Source organism: Rhinoderma darwinii, chromosome 13, assembly GCF_050947455.1.
Source record: "Rhinoderma darwinii isolate aRhiDar2 chromosome 13, aRhiDar2.hap1, whole genome shotgun sequence".
In the NCBI taxonomy this organism is placed as follows: Eukaryota; Metazoa; Chordata; class Amphibia; order Anura; family Rhinodermatidae; genus Rhinoderma; species Rhinoderma darwinii.
In genome coordinates, this window is record NC_134699.1 from 49,932,382 (window position 1) to 49,957,425 (window position 25,044).

The 25,044-nt window shown below is 42.8% G+C and overlaps 1 protein-coding gene across 1 annotated transcript; it reads left to right on the forward strand.

Annotated features, from left to right (window-relative positions):
- Positions 1–1,096: 1,096 nt before the first annotated feature.
- Positions 1,097–22,744, forward strand: FADS6 (fatty acid desaturase 6). Its single transcript, XM_075845631.1, has 6 exons — positions 1,097–1,424; positions 3,907–4,073; positions 5,674–5,854; positions 12,090–12,274; positions 19,357–19,536; positions 22,395–22,744. The coding sequence occupies exons 1-6, from the start codon at positions 1,097–1,099 to the stop codon at positions 22,542–22,544; spliced, it is 1,191 nt and encodes a 396-aa protein (XP_075701746.1). The 3' UTR covers positions 22,545–22,744.
- The last annotated feature ends 2,300 nt before the right edge of the window (positions 22,745–25,044 follow it).

A 25,044-nucleotide genomic window follows, 5' to 3' on the forward strand; every position in this document is an offset into this window, starting at 1 on the left:
CACAGGACGGGATGACAGAAACGAAGCCTCACTGACAGTTCAGGGTCCTGAGGAGGATTAAGGCTTCAGATAGTCTATGGAGGTAAGAACATTGTTTTATTTTGGTATTCTTGACTTCTTTATATCTGTAATTATAATGTATGTTCTGTGATCTTCCTCTAAGGACAATACTTTCTAGCAATAATTATAGAAAATGTGCTGCTGATCCTTGAATTAATATGTTACATTTCAGAATCCTCTAAAATGCTAGTATTAGTATTGATTATTACCACACACATCGCAGACTTCCAAAGGGTGACAAAAATGTTAGACACTGTTTGATGCAACATTTTTACATGGGCTGGTATTACATCTTAAGTTTTTTAACATGGGAGTCAATGGGCTGCGGATGTTCTTCAGTGGCATCCATCACAGCCAAACAGTAAAAAAACGAGTCACGGAAACAGCCGAACAATGCGCGTCCCCCTCTCCACTTAGGGGCCAGTGGCCGCCTCACCAGTGATTTGGGTCCCAGAGATTTATGGCATAAGTTGGGAATAACACTTGAACTTATCTCTAAACTCGACATATCCCCAGATGTGTGGTGCGAGATATCAAAAAAACATGTAACATAAAGCATACCTCTGACAGGTGCCTCTGACGGATACCATCCGTCGCCCATAGACTCCTATGTTAAAAAAAAACTATATGTTAGGCATAACCTTTTTATATATCTGTAGATATGTATAATGAAACCTCTATAAGACAACCACCTAAAATCATAGTAAAATTTGAGAGGGGTGGATATCTCAAAGAAGAGGAATAATACATGACAGAAAAATCGGGTCTAAGTCAGGTATAGTCTTCACAAAGAGGAGGCCTCCTGGAAAGGTTTCACGTTATAGAAATATATTATATTCTTACTCATCATCTTTTTGACTTAATATAATTTTCATATTTTATTTCCAGTAGACTTTACCTGAAGCAATTTGAAAGACCAACAAGTAACACTTGGCAACACGCACCTGTCAGTAAACTTAGCTGAGGTGGCATATATTACTGGGAGTTGCTTATTACAGTCCGGGTGCTTGTTGCTTTTGCCTTAAAAGTACAAAAAATGGAAGATGAGGTGGAGAAACTTAGCCCTAACCAAGTCTATGATCCGTGTCTTAAATCATCCAATGTAAAAGAATCAGAGATCCATCACTCGGAGGAATGCTTGCTGATTCATAGGACAATGGGAGACATACAGCACTCACCAGACTGTGGCACAGCCTCTCTGAAAGATAATTTGCCAAAATCTCAATATACAGACAAAGATGAAGGTGGCAGGATGCGGGAACTCTCTCAGATGGTGCAGGTGGTATGGAAAAACAGCAGCTGGTGGGAGAGACATGGAATAGATTGGAGTATTATTGGACTGGCATTCTGCATGATACCTATCGGTAAGTAACAGTTCCCTCACAGGTACTGGTATACAAAGGGACAGGAATACAAAATTTGTAAAAAAAAAATCTACGAATTGGTCCTCAAACTTTATCTCATCATCTAAGAAAAATACATGTGGGGCAATGCATAGGCTTAAATGGGGTTATCTGGAAAGATAAACCAAGATAGGCCAGCAATATCTGATCGGCGGTGATCCGAGTAGCTGTTTGAAGGGGCTTCAAGTGAATAGAAGTAGGCTGTAATACTGTGAAACACTGCTACAAGCGTGCCGGTGTTTTATAGTATGGAGCAGTAAAAGTAATGAAGGCGAAGCAATACTCGAACAGGCGGTGCGGTCCCTTCAAACAGCTTATTGTTGGAAGTGGCAAGAGTCGGACCACCACCAATCAGATATTGATGGCCTACCCTGAGGATAGGCCATCAATTTTATCTATCCATGTAACCCCTTTAATATCTCCCACAACATCAATGATTTTCATTGGGAACGATGGTTCGTATCGTGTGAAGTATCTGTTCAAGTATGACCCTATCCAACAAGCGTTCCAATTAGAAATAAAAAAAATGGAATGCTCATTGTATCAATGGAAAAGTGCTATGCCACGTGCCAGTCATGCTTATTTAGGTCGTTAGTCCCCCTGTCTGAACGTTAATGTTCAAGTTTATGGACGGTAGGAATTTGTGTTAGTAATTCAATCTCTTTGTGATCTATTTTATGTGTTTTTAAAGCGTACGTCAAGATAGCTTGCAAAGGTATTCTCCAGGACTATAGAGCATCAATGTTTGATCGGTGTGACCACCTCTGTGCAACACTTAAGGACCTATTACACTAGCCAATTTTGGCCATTGCAATGAGCGCCGATCATCCAGACAGCTCGATGATCGGCGCTCGCTTGCTCCTGTTACAAGGTGCTAGTATGGGGACGCTCGTCCCCGTATATTATTATCATGTTGGCAGCGCGTCACCATGTTCATACAGAGAGATGTGCTGCCCACAACGATAATATTTTACTTTTTTTAAAACGATACGATCCGTTGATAACTGAGCGTTTGCTCGTTCATCTGCTGATCGATGCCCTGTGCAATTATTGGCAAGGAGCATTCTATGAACGTAAAAGGGCCTTTACGCTTCATTGTTTCCATAGGCACAGCAGCTTGTCCGCATGAGCAGATATGCCTGGTACTGCAGCCCCTTCATTGTGCTGATCAGCGGGGGTTTTGGAGTTCAATTTCCCTGCAGTTCCATTTCAAATCAATGGGTTGTCTGTGTAATACAGGACAGGACAGGTCCTCTAGAGCGAGAGACACTCTTTGTAACCATTCTTCACTCTGGCAAAGAGATGAGGATCCTGAATAGATGACCCCCCCCCCCCCCCTGTCTATTAACTCGGAATTTCCTCATAGGGTATATAAAAATGTGTTTTCTAAACTGGACAAGCCTTTTAAGTTAAGTATATTACAAAGCTTACTTTTTAAACATTGCATAGATAAAAAGGAATGGTTCGTTATTGGAAAACATCTTTATTATACTGGGACTGAAACAGACTCTAGTGTCGTCAAAATATGTTAAGAAATCATGATGGAAAATAGATCAAACAGAGCAGCTCAATATAAACTGTTGTCACAGGTTTTCCCACTGCTGACACCCACAGCGATCAGCTCAAATCTTTGGGAGAATCTGGCAGCAAATGTCTAATTCGCCTGCACTGCTACCACAGGATAAATGAAGCATTACATGGTGCTCATTGAACTCAGTGGCCTGTCCATGTAATGCATAGATGTGCTGGGTCCTCCAGAGAGGTAGGCACTTTTTGTAACCACTTTCTGCTCTGGCTAGATGAAGGTCTAAGACCAAAGACTCTTAAAATTTATATGTAAATGTTTTTTTCTAAACCAGACAACCCATCTAAACTAAAATAGTTTGTAAGCCCGAAAAAAAGGCATATGTCCATCCAATTCAGCCTATTCTCCTGCTATGTTAATCCAGAGGAAGGCAAAACCCCCATGAGGCAAAAGCCAATTTTCCTTATCTTAGGTGAAAATTTCTTCCGACTCAAATATGGCAATCTGAATCAATCCCTGGATCAATGACCCATCTATAGTAATCTAGTAAAAAAAACAAAAAACCTGTAATACTAATGCACTCTAGAAAGATATTTACGCCTATGGAAAATTATTTTATGAAATTAAGGCTTTGGAGGGCTGGATGTATTGTTCCTCTATGGGATTCTGAATAAGAAGACAAGAAAATTATGACTGTGCCATGACCACAACATTATCTTGTATGTCTCCAGTGCTTAGAAACTTTTATATTCATATATGTGACCTAGAAGTTGCTTTTCTTTTATTAGCAGCTGGCTTTCCATTTAGTATTACTTTTATATTGTATCATCTTTCTTATCGTTTTTATTTTCTGGGATGCAAACATGTTTAGCTGCCCTTGTACTTTTGGACTGTTACGTGGTCATATTTCTTTTGTAGGTTTCCTGTGCCTGAGATCCCAAAGCCTCTTCTTGTGTGCACTGGGCATCACTTTCCTCGGACTGGCCCATAGTGTTCTAACAACTAAAGGGAGTCATATGGCGAGTCACCGCTCACTGTGCCAATCCCGCACCTTGGGCAAGTTTTGGGCCACATTCTTCATTGAGGTACAGAGAGTGGTTAGATATGACACCAAAAAAAATCTGCAATTGTGTGTGATATTGTTTGAGTGACAAGTTTGAATACACAACATTCCTCAACATTGAAATTGCAACACCAAGACGGAAAAGTTTTGAAATTGTGGAAATCACAGAATCGATAGACATGTTAATGATATGCAAGTGATAAATAATTAGAAACAAAATATTCCAAACATCTTGATTTTTTCCGTATCAAGTGTGAGCGCCACGTGCAGAAATACAGGCACTTACACGCCTTGGCATGCTATCAATGAGGTTATTAATAGTTGTCTGAAGAATGTTATGCCACGCTGAATGCACATGAGCACGCAAATCATCAGGATTGGCTGCTGGCAGCTCCCTTTGCAATTGCCGACCAATGATGTCCCAGATGTGCTTCATGGGAGACAAGTCCGGAGACGCGGCAGGTCATGGTAGCACAGTTAGGACAGGCAGGCTGATCACAGTAGCACGAGCAACATGCGTCCTGGCGTTGTCCTGTTAAAAAACGGCTTCTGGGACACTTTGGAGAAATGGCCGTACCACTGGTTCCACGACCAAATCAATGTAACGTTGAGCTGTTACTGTACCTGAAATAAAGACTAGAAGAGTCCGGCTACTGTACATTATGCCACCCCACACCATAATCCGGGAGTAGGACCAGTGTGACGTTCCTTTGTGAAGGCCTCTACATGGCGTTGCCCACGTGGTCTCCAGACCAATCTCCGACTATCATTACGTCCGGGAAAAAAGTGGGACTCATCGCTGAAGAGGATATACCTCCATTCTAGCCTCCATTGCCGTCTTGCTGTGCACCATGATAGCCTTTGAGAGCAGTGTCGTGTGGTCAATGGAACAACTGTAGCTGGATGTCTGACTCGTAGGCCAATGTCGTGCAAACGCATTCTGATGGTTTGCGTCGACACTGGTTGCCGCCCTAGGCTTGGGATGTGACGTCCAATTTTATTTGCAGTACAGAATGTATCACTACGTGGCACCCGCTGAGTATAGAGCCCCATATTACCCCTTTCCGGCTATGACATAACCCTACGGGCTTATTCAGATTATCGTAAATATAGTCACACGGCTGCATGTATTTCTATGGAGCTGTTCACACGGCCATTGTTTTAACGGACCGTGTGTAGGGCCCGGGAAAAAATAGGACGTCCTATTTTTGTCTGTTTTCATGGATCCCTCAATAGACTCAAGTCTATGAGGGATTCGTGATAGCGGGTGCGACTCGGACGTAAAAAACTGCAGTTTTTCACGTCTGAGTTTACACTTGTTCGTCTGAATAAGCCCTACATCAAATGTCGGCAAGGGGTTAAGAAATGAAAGCTGAGCTCTAATAGCCTCTTTATATAGCCTTTCCAAGGTTCCTGAGGATTTAAGAGGTCAATTTGGGCAGAAATGCATGTTATCCACCTAGTACTAAACGTTTTCACACAAGTGCGTGTGTGTGTGTGTGTGTGTGTGTGTGTGTGTGTGTGTGTGTGTGTGTGTGTATGTATGTATGTATGTATGTATGTATGTATATATATATATATATATATATATATATACAAACTTACACTTAAATGTATTTTAGGTTTGTTCGTGCGTACCAGTTCAAAGTGGAGAAGAAGGACATGTGAAAATACATCATGGCTACACTAACGTTATTGGTCTAGGGGATTCCAGTATCTGGAAAGTTCCGTACCTCAGCTGTGGCATCTATATGTTTGTGGCACCACTGGCGCTGCCTATCATCACAGTACTTATTGGAATTAGTAAGTATCAATTTCCTCTTCATATCTGTTAGTGAATCACAAACTTTATAATTGACCTTTTTAAAGAGAATCTATCATCAGAAATGGGATTATTTAAATCCAGTTTTTACTATAAAGATTTGTTTTTTATGTTACTGTTACTATCCACATAAAAAAAAATAATCTTGAAATATTCCAGTTTTCACTCTGGACACTATAGCAGACACAAGAGGCTGATGCTTCCTGCTTTGTATCCTGGGGCAGTATGAACAGAGTCATCTGATTATCATTAGACTGCAGGGGATCTAAAAGAACCTAGAAATAAATTATAAAAGTCAACAGGAGATATATTTGCCCCCACTGTTTGTCAATGTGCAGGATCTTCTACATGTTCCTGAAACAATCAATCTTAAAGAAATTCTGCAGAGAACACAGGGTTTAGTCTCCTTCTGATTTGTTCCTTTTTCGGCTGGTAAACGGCTAAGGGGTGAGGCTTAGGCCCCATTCATATCACGTTTTTATCCTAAGTTTAGCATACAACCCGGGAAAAGCTAAGTTGTGACTACAATCGGCTTCCTCACCTGGCGGTACGGTGATCGAGGGACTCTGTGCTGGAGATAGGAGTGGGTCAAAGAGCTGAGGCCTGCATCTATCATACATTTATGGCATATTCCATGGATGCGGTATACATGTCTTGGCATAAACTTTTTAATAGTTGAACCACTCACTACTGATTCGTATACATCTAAGGCTGTGTTCACATCTGCGTCAGAGGCTTCATTAGGAGCCTCTATCGCATATCCAGTAAAAAATGATGGATACCCTGATAAAATACGATAGAAACCTGATAAATGCCCTGATGGAAACCCGACGGAACCCATTAAAGTCAATGGGTTCCGTCTGGCGCCATTAGTGTTTGTCATGCAATGGCTCCGGTGCTTCCGTTTTTCGGTTCTTCTGTTCCTATGATGAAACAGAAGAAAAGAAAACCTTATCACAGATGTGAAGCAGGACGTTATAGTGCAAAACTTGAATAAACTTTACTTTGCCCTTAAAATTATATACAGTTCTTTTGCCGACGCTGATGGTTCACACAGCCACAAAATTATATACACTTCTTCCTGTTCTGGGAGGCACAAAATTAGTTTCAATATGTACGATTTTCTCACTGATGAGAAGCACAGACTTAGTTACGGTACCTGGCAGGCAACATGGCTGGCTTGTTCTGATGTCACCGGCAGACACTGGCTCAAGGGCACCCCTCCTTCATACAAGGGCTATCTTCTTGCTCCTAGAAGGCCTTAAGATGGTGGTTGCTACTGCGTACTTCAAGCCTGGTGCCCCTTTTTGTGGTGGTTGCTGGCTGCACTGCAGGCAGGCCCTTTAGGCCTCCACATGGACTAGCTCTTCCCTTAGTCTTGTACTGCTGATTGCCATTGCTGTATACCTCTCACTGACTGGCTTAGGTCTACTTACCCTTCCCGTCCAGCCCAGCTACCCATACAGTGGGGCTTTACACACAGACCCAACATATGATACTAAAAAGGTCGTCCTCAGCAGTCCACTCATGCTCCTGAGTTCCATCTCCAAAGCATATGGTCTCTCCTACTCCTTCCGCCTTCACCGCAGCTTTTACGCCTTTCCCTCTTGCAGCGACACCTCTTCTTGACCACAACCGTACGCAGAGCTCAAGTCACGGCAACTTCCTCCCAACACTGAACATTTCTTGGTGGGCTCACCACTATTTCATACTCTGAGCACCACCCACAGGTGTGATGGCGCACGTACGCTTATGTGCCCACCACCACCATTACAAAACGTTAAATGCAGCCTTTTAAAATGGCGTCCGGGCCATCCCTCCCAGCACCCAAATTTAGATATGAACAAGCCAAGCACCTTGCCTTACCGTAAGAAAAACAGTAAAATAATAGAGCCTCCATCGCAGATGTGAACACAGCCTTAGTGGGTGGTAATCCAGACCTATGTATCATGGATGCAAAGTAAAGCAGACAAAACGTCCTGTGACCACTTCTGTACTAGCAGATGTATGTTCTAAAATGGTGGACCTACAGCTATGAACCAGTAAATCCTGCGGAATCCATTAATATAGAGAATATTTAACTCCTTGGCGAAAGGTCACGTAACTGTGCATGACAGTCGCCAAGAGGGAGTATGGAATGGGTTCAGAGAATGAGCCCACTCCATACTCAGTGGGTGTCGGCTGTAAAATATAGCCGACACCTCACTATAACGGTGGTATCTAAGCCATTAGAAAGAGGGGGGACCCTTTGAATGCCCATCAGCAGCCCCACGATGCAATCGTGGGGTGCCGATGGTTGTCATGACAGCCTGAGGTCCTAATGAGGGCTCCCAGGACTGCCATGTTTGTGCTCCTATTATGAGCCTGTAAAAAACACAATATACTGCAATACAGAAATATTGTAGTATATCGGGCAAGCGATCCAATATTCGTTAGTTCATGTGCCCTAAGGGGAAAATAAAAAAAGTAAACAAAAAACAATTAAGCGTTTTTTAATGTACGAAAAAAATATTAAAAGTTGAAAAAAAAAAACTTTTCCATTTTTTCCAGTGGTATCGCTACATCTGGAAAAGTATGAACTATTCTAATATAACGTTATTTACCACAAGGTGAACGCTGTAAAAAAACAAAAAAAAACACAGAAGTGCTATATTTTGGCTAACTTAGCTTCCGATAAAAATGGAATAAAAAGTAATCAAAAACTACCCCAATATAGTACCAATAAAAAATACAGCGCGCCCCGCAAAAATCTATTTATCTCTCTCAGAATATAGCGATACTAAACTATTTTTCTTTAACAAATATTTTTTTCTTTGTAAAAGTAGTAAAATATAAAATGGCGCTGCTATCGTCTCAACCCGCAGAATAAAGTTAACATGTAGTTTTTCCCGCATGTGAACACTGTACAAAAACTAAAACCAAAAAACAATCGAGCAATCGATAATTTTTTTTTTATTGTGGCCCCTGTTTGGGAAGTACACCCGGTAAAAGGTAGGGCAGGTCATCCTCTTACCGGGCACTTTGTTGCTGTACTATGACGGCCGCAATTATGTCACGTGACTGCACTGTGACCGGCCGATTCCTACATTGTCTGCTGTGTGGAACGGAAGTCTCTTTCACTATGCGTTTCTATGAGACTCACATTGAGGCGAGGCGGGGAGCAACAAAAATGTAAATGAAAAAACAAAGATTTATTGCGTTTCTAAAGGGTTAAAGAATAACATTATATATTGTAGCATTATATAGGGAATCATGTAGCACTACAGTAGATGTTTTACTTTTAGGGTAGGAACACACTGGACGTAAACACTGCAGATTTTCCGCAAAGGATTTCATTGTGTAAAATCCACAGCGTATTACACTAGTAGCAGTAAGGGAGAGATGAACAAATTTCAGCCACCCGAAGCGGAAAAATCCTCAGAAAATTGGGTAAGTATAAGCTTTTTGTTTCTTTTAACCGCTGTTTTTCACAGCATACATTCCGCCTGAGAAACTGCACCATAATTTGGTGCGGTTTTTCAGCCGGAATTCCCTGCAAGCTCCAGGGCGGATACGTTGTTTACTCTTCTACGCAGCGTATCCACCCAGTGTTGTACCCTTATTGAGTCTAATTTTGCTCAGTTAAAGTCCACATCTCCTATGATAGGGATACACGATGCATCAAAACTTCGATACTGTTTCGATATTTTGCATCCCCAAACGGTTCGATACCGTTATTTCATGTATTTCAATACTTAGCTGTGCGGCCGCACAGCTTAGCATTGTAACACATAAATGTATGAGAGCGGGGCTGCAGCTGTGTAATACAGTCATCGCCCCGCTCCTGAGTCCTGACAAGTGCGCACCGTCAGCATGATGCGATGCGGCCAGTTCTGCACTAACGATTGCCTGCACTGAAGGCAGAACATGGCGGACACACAGCAAAACACCCTCATGGTTCTGTCTTCATAAGTGCAGCGCCGGCCGCATCTCCTCATGCTGACCGCGCATGCACATCCTGTCAGGAGCGAAGCAATGACTGTATTACACCGCCGCAGCCCCTCTCTATAACGGCGGAGGTCAGAGAAACCTCTCATCTCCGCCGCTATTCCCCTGACTGAGCGGACTGCAGCATTCATGGTAAAATGAGAAGGGGGGATGCACCTTGGATCGCGTCACAGGGAATTCCTGTGACACGATTGAGGGACATACCATATATGGGCAGACAGCCCAGGGTCGATTGAAGGACCCCAGGGCTGTCCTACCATATTTCCTGTTGTTAGGGCATACTGAGGTATGTCCTAACTGCCTGTGTACTATCAGTACACAGGCTAATGTACTGTAATATAGATATATATACCGGTACATTACTATCAGCATATAGATATATGCCAGTACATTAAAGTTTAAAAAATAAAGTAAAAACATAAAGTAATGTTAAATTTAAAAAAAATACACATACGCCTTTTTTACAATAAACATTAAAATAAGTCTCAATACATAAAATACACATATTCGGTATTGGCGCGGCCGTAATAACCTGCACCACAATTTTTTTACAATTTATGATGTGTACGCTGTCAAAAAATAAAATAAAATCTGCTTTCTATCACTTATTGTGGGGCACGAGGTGCGATGAATTTAGCCTCCATGTTCCTCACATTAATAGTAATTAACCCCATCATGTACCTTACACATTAACCCAATATAACTGAGAAACATGATGGGGTTAATTACTATTAATGGAGGTTAAATTCATCATCACACCTCGTGCCTCACATCAGAAAATGGAAGAACTTTTTTTTTTTATTACTGTTGGCAAAGTATCGAATTGGTATCGAAATCGCAATATTAAAGAGGCTCTGTCACCAGATTTTGCAACCCCTATCTGCTATTGCAGCAGATCGGCGCTGCAATGTAGATTACAGTAACGTTTTTATTTTTAAAAAACGAGCATTTTTGGCCAAGTTATGACCATTTTTGTATTTATGCAAATGAGGCGTGCAAAAGTCCAAGTGGGCGTGTTTAAAGTAAAAGTCCAAGTGGGCGTGTATTATGTGCGTACATCGGGGTGTGTTTACTACTTTTACTAGCTGGGCGTTGTGTATAGAAGTATCATCCACTTCTCTTCAGAACGCCCAGCTTCTGGCAGTGCAGACACAGCGTGTTCTCCAGAGATCACGCTGTGTCGTCACTCACTTCCTGCCCCCTGACACAAAACCACGGCAACAAAAGTGCAGGTAGGTCTAAATCTGCCTCAAAATTCCTGAAGGAAACTCTGTATGAACAGGGTTACACTGACAGGCAATAATGCTTTGGTATACTCGCATTGTGAAGTCCCCTAGTGGGACAAAAAAGAAAAACAGTTAAATAAAGTTTATGAGAAAAAAAAAAGATTACGGTAGAAATAAAATAAATCTGTGGTTTTATTTAGTAAAAGTGTAAAAAAATAACAACACATGCACATATATGGTATCGCTGCGATCTAAACGATCTAAACTGCCCTATAAAATATAAAATAAAAGTTAAGCAATAGTTCCCAAATACATCAAAATAGTAGCAATGAGAACTACACCTTGTCCCACAAAAAACAAGCCCACATATTGTTAAAAAAAACAAAAAATAATCCTTGGTCATTAAGGGATCTGAAAATGCACCCAGATCAATTAAACGCCATTCTCTCTAATTATTAATAATATCTCTCAGTGCCATTAGTCGATATAAATGTCTAACCCTTTTTTGATTTCTGTCATTGTATCTGCCAGTACGACCTCTGATGGTAGTGGATTCTATAGTGACTTCGGGTTTGTTCACACGCAGTGTTTTCAGACGTAATTCGGGCGTATTACACCTCAAATTACGCCTAAAAAACACCCCTAATACACCTACAAACATCTGCCCATGGGTTTCACGGTGTTCTGTTCCCACGAGGCTCAATTTTACGCGTCGCTGTCAAAATACGGCGCATAAAAAGACGCCCGCGAAAAAGAAGTAATGTCACTTCTTAGGACGTTTTTGGAGGCGTTTTTCATTGACTCCATTGAAAAACAGCTCCAAAAACGGCTGTAAAAAACGCGACTTGCTACAAAAACTTCTGAAAATCAGGAGGTATTTTCGCCTGAAAACCGCTCCATATTTTCGCACGTTTTTGGTCACTGCGTGTGAACATACCCTTACTGTAGAGAACCCTTTTCTGTATTGATGAACTATAAACTCTTTTCTTTTTTATATTTGCAGAATATGTTACTCAGATGCCGTTCGTCGCAGCACTGTGCACTCTTTTCTGTATCGTTCTTGGTTTGTGGAGTCACTTCCTATTGCTTGTACATGTCTCAGGCTTGGGATATTCATCAGCACTTGGGTGCATGTTTCTCTCCAGAGCTCTGTTAACCATACCATTTATACATGTCAATATATTTCAGGTAATATTCAGATGGTATACTGTACACCAGGAATGATGAACGCCTTCACTATCCTAGACCATTAGAGATACAGACATTAACCTCATTAAAGGGTTCTCCACAATCGAACAACTGATGACCTATCCACCAGATAGGTCATCAGTATATTATCAGTGCGGGTCCGACACCCGGACCCCGCACCAATCAGCTGCTCCTGCTGCCTTCAGGCACCGGACGTCCATGCCGGAAGCAAATGGCTCCGGTCACGGAATAATGGCCGAGCTCTAGTTCTGCAAAACTACCACTATGCAGTGGTTAGAGCCATCTGCTTCCGGCTCCAACTGCTGCATACCGTTCAAAACATCCGGTGCCCAATTGCAGCCAGAGCGGCTGATTGCTGCGGGGTCCGGGTGTCGGACCCGCACTGAACATATACTGATGACCTATCTGGTGGATAAGTCATCTGTTGTCCGATCGTGAAAAACCCCTTTAATACCCTAGACTACCAGGAATGTTAGTATTAACCCCTTCAACACCCTAGACCACCAGAGAAATTGGCATTAAACCCTTTACTACTCTAGACCACCAGGATTATTTTATTTTTTTTCCGTTTACTCCCATAGCACATTCATTAAAAAGCGATTAATTAATCCCTAGGGTTTCACATCAAGCAATATTCAATAATAACAACCCTTAGGCCAACCAAAAAAAGTATTAATCCCTAAGATAACTAGTTTTAGAAATGGTCTTTGAGTGTTGCTGCCTAGAAGTTCAGGATGTCTGTGTAATACAAGACACTTCTGTTCTTACCGAATGTACACGCTTTAAAAAATCTGGTTAAAGGGGTTGTCCACTTTATGAAAACTGATGACCTATTCATAAGTATATACTAGAGAAAAAAAGGAGTCCATTACTATCAATTTTAGAAAAAGTAGAACATTTCTTTATGGTAGAAAAATAGACAAGTCTATATCTGGATCAACGTTTTACATGCACATTGTCAAAAACATGTACAGAGAGTGTGTATATAGCATGAGAAATCACATAGTTACACTACCCGGATTAGAGATGTATCCACTCAAATAGGTACAAGTCAGGAGAAAGTGAGAATGAGAAACTCATAGTAAGAGTTTAAAAGTAGTTGAAGTGACAAGTACAAGTAAGACCCAACAAGGTAGTACACTTACCCATGCTACGTGACATTGTTATGTGACCCAGGAAGGGAGGTAGCGCCCCCGACGCGCGTTTCGCAAATAGCTCTTTCAAGGGGTCATCAGTATATGATCGGTGCGTGTCCGACATCCAGACCCCGCACTGATCCGCAACTCCGGCTGCTTCCGTGCATCGGATGTTTAGTACGGTATGCAGTAGTTGGAGCCGGAAGCAGATGGCTCCGACCACTGTATAGCGGCTGTTCGGCGGAACTGCAGCTCTGCTCCTATTCACTTGAATAGGAGCAGATCTGCAATACTGCAGCTCGGCTGCTATTCTTTGACAGGAGCCATCTGCTTCCGGAGGGAGCCGGAGTGGTGGATCGGTGCGGGGTCCGGGGGTCGGACACACACCAGTCATATACTGATGACCTATCCAGTGGATAGGTCATCAGTTGTCAGAAAGTGGAAAACCCCTTTAACTGTTGCTGAGTGGAATCACTAAATGTAGCAACAGTTGATTTGTAAAAAAACAGCATGGCATTCGGAAAAATTCCCTGCACCTTTCTTTATTACCGGAAGCTTTACAATAGTGTCTAGTCTACGTTCCAGTCACAGACTATAGGTTTCTATAAACGGCAGTCTGTAGTCACTGACAGATTCACAGGGCAAAGGTAGGGGGTTTAAATTATTTACAGAAGTCCATGTTATTATTGGAGCTCTCTAACAGTTAACCCCTTAGTGACCGCTAATACGCCTTTTCACGGCGGTTACTAAGGGACCTTATTCCTATAAATTTGGCTTTGTACGGTGCTACAGATTAAACCCGACATGGGTGTCCTATGGTGAACGCCATAAAAAAAATGCAAAATACAATGACAGAATTGCTTTTTTTTTTCCATCCCCCTTCCACGAAAAATTTAATAAAAGTTAATCAATAAGTCTCATATACGCCAAAATGGTACCAATGAAAACAAGTCCTCATATGGCTACAAATTAAAAACTTTATGGCTCTTGGATTGCGACGATACAAAAACAGATTATTTTCTTTAAAAAGTGTTTTTATTGTGCAAAACTAGTAAAACATAAAAAAAACGATACATATGTGGTATTGCCATAATCTTACTGACCCATAGAATAAAGGTAGCATGTTATTTATTCCGCACGGTGAACCGCGTAAATTTAAACCGCAAAAAGTAATGTCGGTACTGCTGTTTTTTCCATTCCTCCCTAAAATAAAGTTAGTAAAAGTTAATCAATAAACTACATGTACCTCAAAATAGTGACATTAAGAATACAACTTATCCCAAAAAACCCAAACCCCTATACAGCTATGGTAATGGAAAAATTTAGAGGTTATAGCTCTTTGAATCCGATGATGAAAAAATTGCATGGAGCCAAAATAGGCCAGTCATTAAAGGGTTAAATGGAGTGCTCTTCTATATCCGGCAGTCCCATAGACAGTGAATGGAGCAGCAGTGCGCATGCGCAACCTGAAGTTTCATTCATTTGGAGGAACAGGACCCCTGTTCTCGTGATCAGTTGGGTCTCCAGCAGTCGGACCCCCACCGATCAGCATGTTATCACCTACCCTGTGGTTAGGGGGATAACATTTAATCTTAGAACAACCCTCCTAATTTTAGAATCGTTTTTGTTATGCAGTTTAAACCACCAGCAAAATTCTGTGTGTGAAGGAGGCCTTAGAGAATTGCTATATATGCAATTTCTTATTACATTCCTGCAGGTTTATCCCCTGGAGGACTGGGAGGTGTTGGAGTAAGGCCTCATTTACACGAGCGTGTGCGTTTTGCGCGCGCAAAAAACGCTGCGTTTTGCGCGCGCAAAAGGCACTTGGCAGCTCCGTGTGTCATCCGTGTATGATGCGCGGCTGCGTGATTTTCGCGCAGCCGCCATCATAGAGATGAGGCTAGTCGACGCCCGTCACTGTCCAAGGTGCTGAAAGAGCTAACTGATCGGCAGTAACTCTTTCAGCACCCTCGACAGTGAATGCCGAACACAATATACACCAACCTGTGAATAAAAAAAGACGTTCATACTTACCATGAACTGCCTGCTTCCCACAGTCCGGGCTCCCGGCCGTTGCCTTGGTGACGCGTCCCTCTCTTGTCATCCGGCCCCACCTCCCAGGATGACGCGGCAGGCCATGAGACCGCTGCAGCCTGTGATTGGCTGCAGCCTGTGATTGGCTGCAGCTGTCACTTGGCCTTAATTGTCATCCCGGGAGGTCGGACTGGAGGAAGGAGCCGGGACTTATCGGTAAGTCCGAACTTCTGGTTTTTTTTACACGTATATGTATATTGTGATCGAAAGTCACTGTCCATGGTGCTGAAACAGTTTAAGTCTTTGAGCACCGTGGGCAGTGACTGTCTCCTGACGTCGCGTACCCGAACATTTTTTGCCGGGTTCGGTCAAAACGAGTTCGGCCGAACCCGGTGAAGTTCGGTGCGCTCATCTCTAATTTGACACTCCGTTTGGATGTTTGTAACCAGAAAAGCACGTGGTGCTTTTCTGTTTACATTCATCCTTTTGACAGCTCTTGCGTGATTTTCGCGCATGCAACGCAGGACCGTCCGTGTGGCATGCGTTGTTTTCACGCACCCATTGAAGTCAATGGGTGCGTGTTGCGTGAAAAACGCAAGAATATAGAACATGTCGTGAGTTTTACGCAACGCACTCACGCAGCGCAAAATTCACGCATCGTCTAAACAGCCCCATAGACTATTATAGGTGCGTACGACACGCGTGAAAAGCACGCGCGTCGCACGCGCGTATAATACGCTCGTGTAAATGAGGCCTAAAGAACATACTGGATTGTTTTCATGTGCTGTTGTATTGCTATTAGTTATTTATAGGCGTAGATCATACACAATGTACATAAGAAAGGGGTTGAAACATAATCTCTCTGCACAATGTTGTATAAGACAAAAAATAGGCAGCACTCCGTTCAGGTAGAGGTGAAAAAAGAGGGTACTTTTATTGTCCCATAAACAGTGGCAACGTTTCAGCTCCTTCCACTGGAGCCTTTCTCAAGCCTGAGAAAGGCTCCATTGGAAGGAGCTGAAACGTTGCCACTGTTTATGGGACAATAAAAGTACCCTCTTTTTTCACCTCTACCTGAACAGAGTGCTGCCTATTTTTTGTCTTATATACCATTGGGATTGTGGTCTTATCCCGTTGGCTTGTACACATAGCATACCGGTGCGGCTGGATCCATTTGTTTTTCTGCACAATGTTGTAGTTCTGAAGCAGAGTTGGAGGGTGTTCTTAAAGGGGTTTTCCCATAATCATTATTTATCACTGATCCACAGGTAGGTGATAAATATCTGATCGGTGGGGGTCTGACCGCTGGGACCCCCACCGATCACGAAAATGGACTTACCTTGCCGTCCCTAGGAGCTCCATTGGAATCAACCACCGCTCCACTCATTTCTTTGGGGCAGCCCCATGGAAATGAATGGAGCGGTGGCAGAGCATGCGCAGTACTGCTCCATTCCTAGGTAAGTTAAGCCTGTTCTCGTGATCAGTGGGGGCCCCAGCAGTTGGACCCCCACCGATCAGATATTTATCACCTATCCTGTGGATAGGTGATAGATAATGATTATGGGAAAACCCCTTTAAGAACACCCTCCAACTCTGCTTCATAACCCTTTTACGTTGTTTTGAAGACAGTTGTGCAGTCTTTTATCACCTTATTTTATCATCAGTTTATTACCTGAAATTACAACCAAGACCGTTTTCTTCTTATAGTGTAATATAACCATATAGAAGCATGGGCAGTGTACATACAGTATGTGTTGGTTATGGACCGCAGGGGTGCATGAATTCTCATATAGTATTGTTCTATTATACATCCTTTTTTTATATATTAGGAGGTTTTCAGGTCTACATCCAGTTGATAAATGTTTGTGTTCAAATACAACCATTCTCAGTAAGTCTGTAATATATTTTGCAGCAACGCTCTATGGCTACATTCACACGACAGTGAAAAAAATGGCCATTAAAGACTGATCAATTGTCAGTTTTTCATTGCATCAGTGTCTCCAAATTCTCATCCATTTCCAGTCCGTTTGTCCGTTTTTAATGGCCGTTAAAAAACTGATGGATTTAATTTGGTTTTTTTTTCTGTCCAAACCACCTGAAAACACCACAGTGCTCATGTAGATAGTTTCCACATAGTGCCCACAGTGTCAGTGCCCACATAGGGCCACAGTGCCCACTGTAAATAGTGCCACAGTGCCCACATAGTACCACAGTGCCCACATCTAAAAATACATAGTGCCCGCATACAAAGTGCCAGTGCCCTCAGTGTCACAGTGCCCACATATAAAGTGCCAGAGCCCATAGTACCATAGTGTCCATGTACAGGGTGGGCCATTTATATGGATACACCTAAATAAAATGGGAATGGTTGGTGATATTAACTTCCTGTTTGACCACTTATAAAATGTGTTCAAAGTGCTGCCCATTGTGTTGGATTGTCAATGCAACCCTCTTCTCCCACTCTTCACACACTGATAGCAACACCGCAGAAGAAATGCCTCCCGATCTGACCCCCTTAGACTTTTATCTTTGGGGTCATCTGAAGGCAATTGTCTATGCTGTGAAGATACGAGATGTGCAGCAACTGAAACTACGGATACTGGAAGCCTGTGCTAGCATTTCTTCTGCGGTGCTGCGATCAGTGTGTGAAGAGTGGGAGAAGAGGGTTGCATTGACAATCCAACACAATGGGCAGCACTTTGAACACATTTTATAAGTGGTCAGAAACTTGTAAATAACTCATGAAAGAATAAAGTAACGTTAAAACCAAGCACACCATTGTTTTTCTTGTGAAATTATCAATAAGTTTGATGTGTCACATGACCCTCTTCCCATTGAAAAAACTAAAGTTGGATACAAAATGGCCGACTTCAAAATGGCCGCCATGGTCAACACCCAGCAAGAAAAGTTTCCCCCCTCCCATATACTAATGTGCCACAAACAGGAAGTTAATAATCACCAACCATTCCCATTTTATTTAGGTGTATCCATATAAATGGCTCACCCTGTAGATAGCACCACAGTGTTCCCTGTAGATAGTGCCACAGTGCCCCCTTAGATAGCACCCCCTTGTAGATAGCAACATCCCCCCTGTAGATAGCACCAACACCCCTGTAGATAGCCCCCCCCCCTTGGAGATAGCATATATGGACAGTGACGTCAAGGGCTTTCCCAAGAAAGAAGTCTCTGGCCAGAGGTCTTGCGATGCTCTGGCCGGGGACTCCATAGTTGAAAGCCCGACATCACTCTCCATATGTGAACAGTAATGTCAAGAGTTTCCCTGGGCTCAGCACTCAAAGTAGCAATGTGTCTGTGGAGTCCTCGGCCATGGTCAGTTTTTACCGGCCGTTACAAGGATTGATTCCTGAAAATTGGCTGTTAAAAACTGATCCATTGCCTTCTATGGGAGCCGCGGGGCTGTGAAAACAGTCAAAAGTAGGACATGTCCTATTTTTTGAAAGCTAGTATTCACGGGGCATTAAAAAAACGCCCATGTGAATACACCCATAGAACTTCATTGTTCGGAAAACGGCCGCGTGAAAGCCGTTAAAAAAACGACTGTCTCACGGCCGTTTTTTAACTGTCGTGTGAATGTAGCCTATTTCTTCATTACTGGCTCAGTTATATGGGGGGGGGTGTCACATTTATTTTTTTCTCTGTATACAGCCCTAGTGACCTGTATGAAGGCCGTTTATAGATTGACATGACATCAATACTCTTCCAATAAAAGATACATTTAACCATAGTCACGATGCTATGAGACTACTGATTGACTTCACATATAAATAATAGGTGGGGGCTATTTAAGCTAAATAAGATCCAAATAAGTTCATATTATTTGTGGGGTTTTTTCTGCCTCTAAACCAATTATTTAATTTTGTCTCCACCCAGCACATTGGCCTCCCAATGTTTTCCCCATCAAACCGCCCACGTCGCCTCCAGCTCATGACTAACGCAGTGCTTAACCTGCCCCGACACCCTGTCCTGGACTGGGCATTTGGACACTCCATTATCAGCTGTCACATGGAACATCATCTTTTCCCACATCTCTCAGACCACATGTGTCTTAAGGTCAGACATCTTCCATGAAATAGGCCACACTTTCTGTTTATAATACAATGCGTACAGAGATAGAGTAGACCCATAATTCATAGATGTACCTACATAATATGGGGAATTTATAACAATTGGGTTGGCAATCCAGAAAACTTCTGTAAAATTCTGATCAACTTTTATATCAAAGTTTCGGAACCATTGTGTATACTGTATCTATATATTTCATCTCTCGCCTTCTTGAATGACTTCAACATTAACTGTGGACTCCAATATAGATCCTCTTAGACAGTCGAAGGAAGTTCATGCTCAGGACGGGCTCCAGGTTTATGTGGGCGGTGGCGGCAGTAAAATAGCAGAAACTAGACACTGAATATTAAAAAAAAGTTAGGCCCCCAATATGCCCTATGTATTAGTTAGGCTCCCTTTGTGCCACCATATACTAGTAAGGCCCCCTTTGTGCCCCAATAGAGAAGTTAAGCCCCCTTAATCTGCCCCCATATAGAAGTTAGGCCCCCTTTATGCCCCATATAGAAGTTAGGTCCCCAGTTTCTGCCCCATATAGAAGTTAGGCCCCAGTTTGTGCCCCATATAGAAGTTAGGCCCCCTTTATGCCCCCATACAGAAGTAAGGCCTCCAGTTTGTTCCCCCTTATGGAAGTTAGGCCCCCTTTGCACCAATCATTTTTTTTTTTTTAAACTCACCTTATCCTTTCCCACGACGAGCTTATGGGTTCTGTCACCCCCATCTGTGTCTCCTTTCTGTGACCTGGCGCAGTGACGTAATCACGTTACGGTGACGTGATTACATCACCTGCGCCAGGATGCTGATGTCCCTTTTTTCTGTGAGCTGCGGGTCACAGAGCCAATGTCTCTGTGCTCTGCATAAACCGATGCAGTTCAGCGCCTGGGCCCACCGGAGAATCCTCCGGTCCTCCAGTGATTCAGTACGCCGCCGCCATGTAAAGTGGGACATTGTAAAGCACCCAGGGGCCAAGTGGTCCCCTGCAAGAGCAGTAGGCCCCCGGCGCTTTCCCGGGTTCACCACATGCTGACGAAGGCCCTGTCCATGCTAATCCGATATGGGGATATTTTTGTCACATGTCGGATTGGCAGGATTTTCAGATTATCAAGTGCCAGATTAATGAAAGTTTACCTTAGTAATGTGCCCTAATAGAATTTAAATATAATTGATGTATCGTGTACATTTTATATTGTATTTAAGCAATGCCCTGTAATCCAGGTTTATTGTTTAACCAATTAAGACATTATGAAGTGCATGTACATCATCAGCAGAAGGCAATTCCATCACGTTGCTATACATGTACATCATGGTGATCACACGGACACAACACCGGTGCCCGCACGATCACCAGTGAAACTATGGCTGTGATTGACGGTCACACCATGTTCACACAGGGCAGATATGCTGCGTAAAGGTAAACAGCGTATCTGCCCCGGCCCCCGCATGGAGTTCCAGAGGGAAAAAAAACACCAAATTGTGTTGCAGTTTTTCGACCGGAATGTCTGCTGTGGAAAACAGCACGTAAAAAAAAAAAAAAAGTCTATACTTACCCGTAGCCAAGGTGACGGGCTGGACACAGAGGCATAGAGATCAGGGTAAGCATAGACTTTTTTCTTCTGATTCGCAGCTTTTCTTTGGCAAAAATTGTAACGTCTGATTTTTGTTGCGGGTCTTACTTCCCTATTGAATTTAATGGGGAAAACCCACAACAGGAAACGTTTTTTCATCTGTATTTTTACGCAGCGCGTGGATGAGATTTATTCAAATCTCGTGCACTTTGCAGCTACTGTAATACGCTGCGGATTTTCCGCAATTAAATCTGTTGCAGAAAATCCGCAGCATTTACCTTACGTGCGGAGTCTATTGATATTTTATGGCCCCAGCACCGCGATCACATGTTACACGGATGCTGCCCCTTGATTTTCCAGTATTCCAGGCTCTCCTCCATGAACGCTGCTGGCCACCACCCCTCTGCCTGGAGTTACGGCTCTACCGGTCTCCTGATTTGACGCTAGGGCCATCACTCGGAGCAGAGAGTGGCATTTGTGACCCCGGCGCTGGGGGCGTTAAACGTTCATTATCATTACACTGCCCTTTCCATCCTCCATATAGCTCCCTCAGTAGTATTAAGGGCTCAAAACCGCTGACAGATCTCTTTAATTCTAAAATCGTCCTTAAAGGTATATTACGGTTACAATAAGTTACCCCCTTCTCCGTAGGGTATGGGGTAACTTGCTGATCGGTGGGTGTCCGACAGCTCGGAACCCCACCGTTTACAAGAATGGGGAGCCCGAAGTTGCCCTAACCCCAAGTATGAACTGAGCGGCAGGTCGCTCATGCACACTGCCGCTTCATTCATTTTCAATGGCAGCGCCGGAAAAAGCTGAACACTGCACTCAGCTATCTCTGGCACTCCCATAGAGAATGAATGGAGCGGCAGTGCGCAAACGAGGGGTTCGGGCAACTTCGGTGTACCAGTTCTCGTAAACGGTGGGGGTCCAAGCTGTCCGACACCCACCGATCAGCAAGTTACCCCTTACCCTGAGGATAGGGGGTAACTTGTTGTAACCGGAATACCCCTTTTAAGACATGGGTCCGAATGCACACCATTCTTTGCAAAGATGAATTGCATACTGCACAAGATTATAGTAAAAATCTTTGTCTACTCCCTCTGCAGTTTGCTCGCTGGAATCTTTATAAAGGCGCCGGTGCAGAATGAGTTCAGAGCTCCATATTAGATAAGCAGTGCTGGGATTCCTATAATAATCTATTAAGATATTCAATAATGTTAAATTCTGCATGTGTTTATATCATTAACTCTTAATGGGTATTTGCTCATTACATTCCTGCAGGTGAAGCCTTTGGTGTCCAAATATGTGCGTGATCACAATCTGCCCTACCACGAGGACACGTATATGTCACGTCTCCTCCTGTTTCTGAACAATTATAATGAGCTGATGGTCCTTGCGCCACCTATTGCCCAGCTGGTGGAGTTTCACTGAAGTCCACTTACTTGTACTGTACTCCCCATACACGGCACTCTGCATTTCCTGGCTCTGCTTGTATCTTAATATACTGTTCCTACCAGAATGGTGCATAAGGAGTTGTTATATTTCTATTTTACATTATATTTTCTCCATTTGTATGTATTTAATAAAACTGTCTATATTTCCTATTTGGATATTAAACCAGCCAAACAAAAGTTATCTGTATTAATAAATATGTAATAATCGTACTGGCCCAATATAGTGCTTACTATGTTAACAGATAAAATTATGATCTGTGAATTAGATTTATTGGGGAACATTTTGAGATTAGGGACTTCATTAATTGTAAATCCAAAGGAGTCGTGTATCTTGCAAAATGTGGTTGTCCTTTAGACTATGTAGAAAAAACAAAACGTGAGTTTCGATGTAGGATGAGGGACCACTTTAATGGGGTTTTCCACCTTCTGACAACTGATGACCTATCCACCGGATAGGTCATCAGTATATCATCGCACCGATCAGCCTCTCTGGTGGCCTGCGGGCATCGGATGTTATAAAACATAATGCTATGTAAGGAGCCGGAAACAGTTGGCTCCGTACATTCCATAGCGGTCGTGCTGCCGGTCTGCTCATGTTCACTTGAATAGGAGCAGAGCTGCAGTACTGCTATTCCGTGGCCGGAACCATCTGCTTCCGGCATGTACAGTGGATATAAAAAGTCTACAAACCCCTGTTACACGTGTGCTTTGTCCCAGTTATCTGATAGCCTGCTTAGCGCTTACTTTAGCGAAGGGATGCGGTGCGGAGTTCCCATAGCGACATGACTTTACCACTGAAGATCCGCCCCCTGTCAAAAGAAATAAGGCAATGTCAGAACTTAAGACGCGTCTACCTTGCTTCTGATTCTTGGAAAAGGAGGGGTTGTGGACGTGGAGTGGGCGTGGATTAGGTTATTTAACGGCCGAGACGCCGATTTGGCGTGGCTTCTGCCAATACTAATTGTATCCTGTTACTATATCAGTTTGCTTTCTGATGAGTCAGTCAAAATACTGGCAAAACATGTTGGAGCTGGGTTAGGGATAAAGAATAGAGATTAGGACTTGAGGGGGTTTGTAGAACGCCTTATAATTGCCCTGTGTAAACAGGGCAGAGATCAGCAGATGGATGAGCAACGCTCGATCATCTGCTGATCGTATCGTTTTAAAAAAGTGAAATATTATCGTTGTCGGCAGCACATCTCCCTGTGTAAACGGAGACGCGCTGCCGACATGATAATAATGTATGGGGACGAGCGATCAGAGTACCGACTGCTCGTCCCCATCCATAGCTCCGTGTGACAGGAGCAAGCGAGCGCCGATCAACGATGTCTTGTTGATCGGCGCTCGCTGCACCGGCCGATTATCGGCCGGTCTAATAGGGCCTTCAGACACAAGTCGACCAGGACTCGCTCTTTTTAGAGGGCATGAATAGCCTCTGGTTGTTTATCCTTAGGGATAGTACTAGCACAGGTAACAATAGTTCTCCTATAGGCAGGGTCTGTAATTTTAGCAGCAGTGACTATATGTATTTGAAGTACTGTACAAATGCGCACATTCATATAAATCATATAAAGTATCGCACTTTGTCTTGAGCTCTTTTGTCCTATAACCCAGAATATTTTTAATAAAACGCGATCACTAGGGTGTTTTTTGTTCGTTTTGAAATATATTTTTTTTAGAAATTAATAAGTTATATTTTATAATGTATTTTTCCTGCCACAAGTATATATATTATTTTGCCCAGCAGGGTATCTGCGTAATTGAGGACAATCAAATCAGTTACTTGGAAAGTAGTGAATGAGATAGGGCATAAGATAAAAACAATTCCAGGAATACACCAGACGAGCATGCAAAGACATGATGACATACAGGGGCAGATACACAGTTGATTTGTATGAAATTGGATGTAATCCAATAACCTAGTACCCACTGAGAAAAACGGATAATAAAAACATATAAAAATTCTTAAAGGCATATTCGCAACTTAGACATTCCACAGGATATGCCATAAATGTCCGATAGATGCCGTTCCCATGATCCGCACCTTCTCTTGATATAGGTGCGGGTCCCAGAACTAGGACCCGTAACTATTAGACATTTATGGCATATCCTGCGGAATGTAAAAGTTGGGCATAGCCCTTGAATATTCCAATGGAATGGAACCAAATCTTTATGTAATGCAAACACATCAGGTTTAGATGCACAATGATCCTCAACAGGTTTCAGAAGGGTGGCTACATAAATTTGGAATAGGGACCAACAGTATTTATAAGCTATCTACAGTATATGGAGGTTTCTCACAGTAGGCACGCATCCGATTCCCCCCACATTCTAAACAAAAATACCAATAAAACCCCAAACAAAACTCATCAGAATCGCAGTTTTTTGGTCACCTCATCTCCGATAAAAAAACGGGATAAAAAGTGATCAAAAAGCCTTAAAAACCACAGCTGTACTCCAAAATGGCACCATTAAAA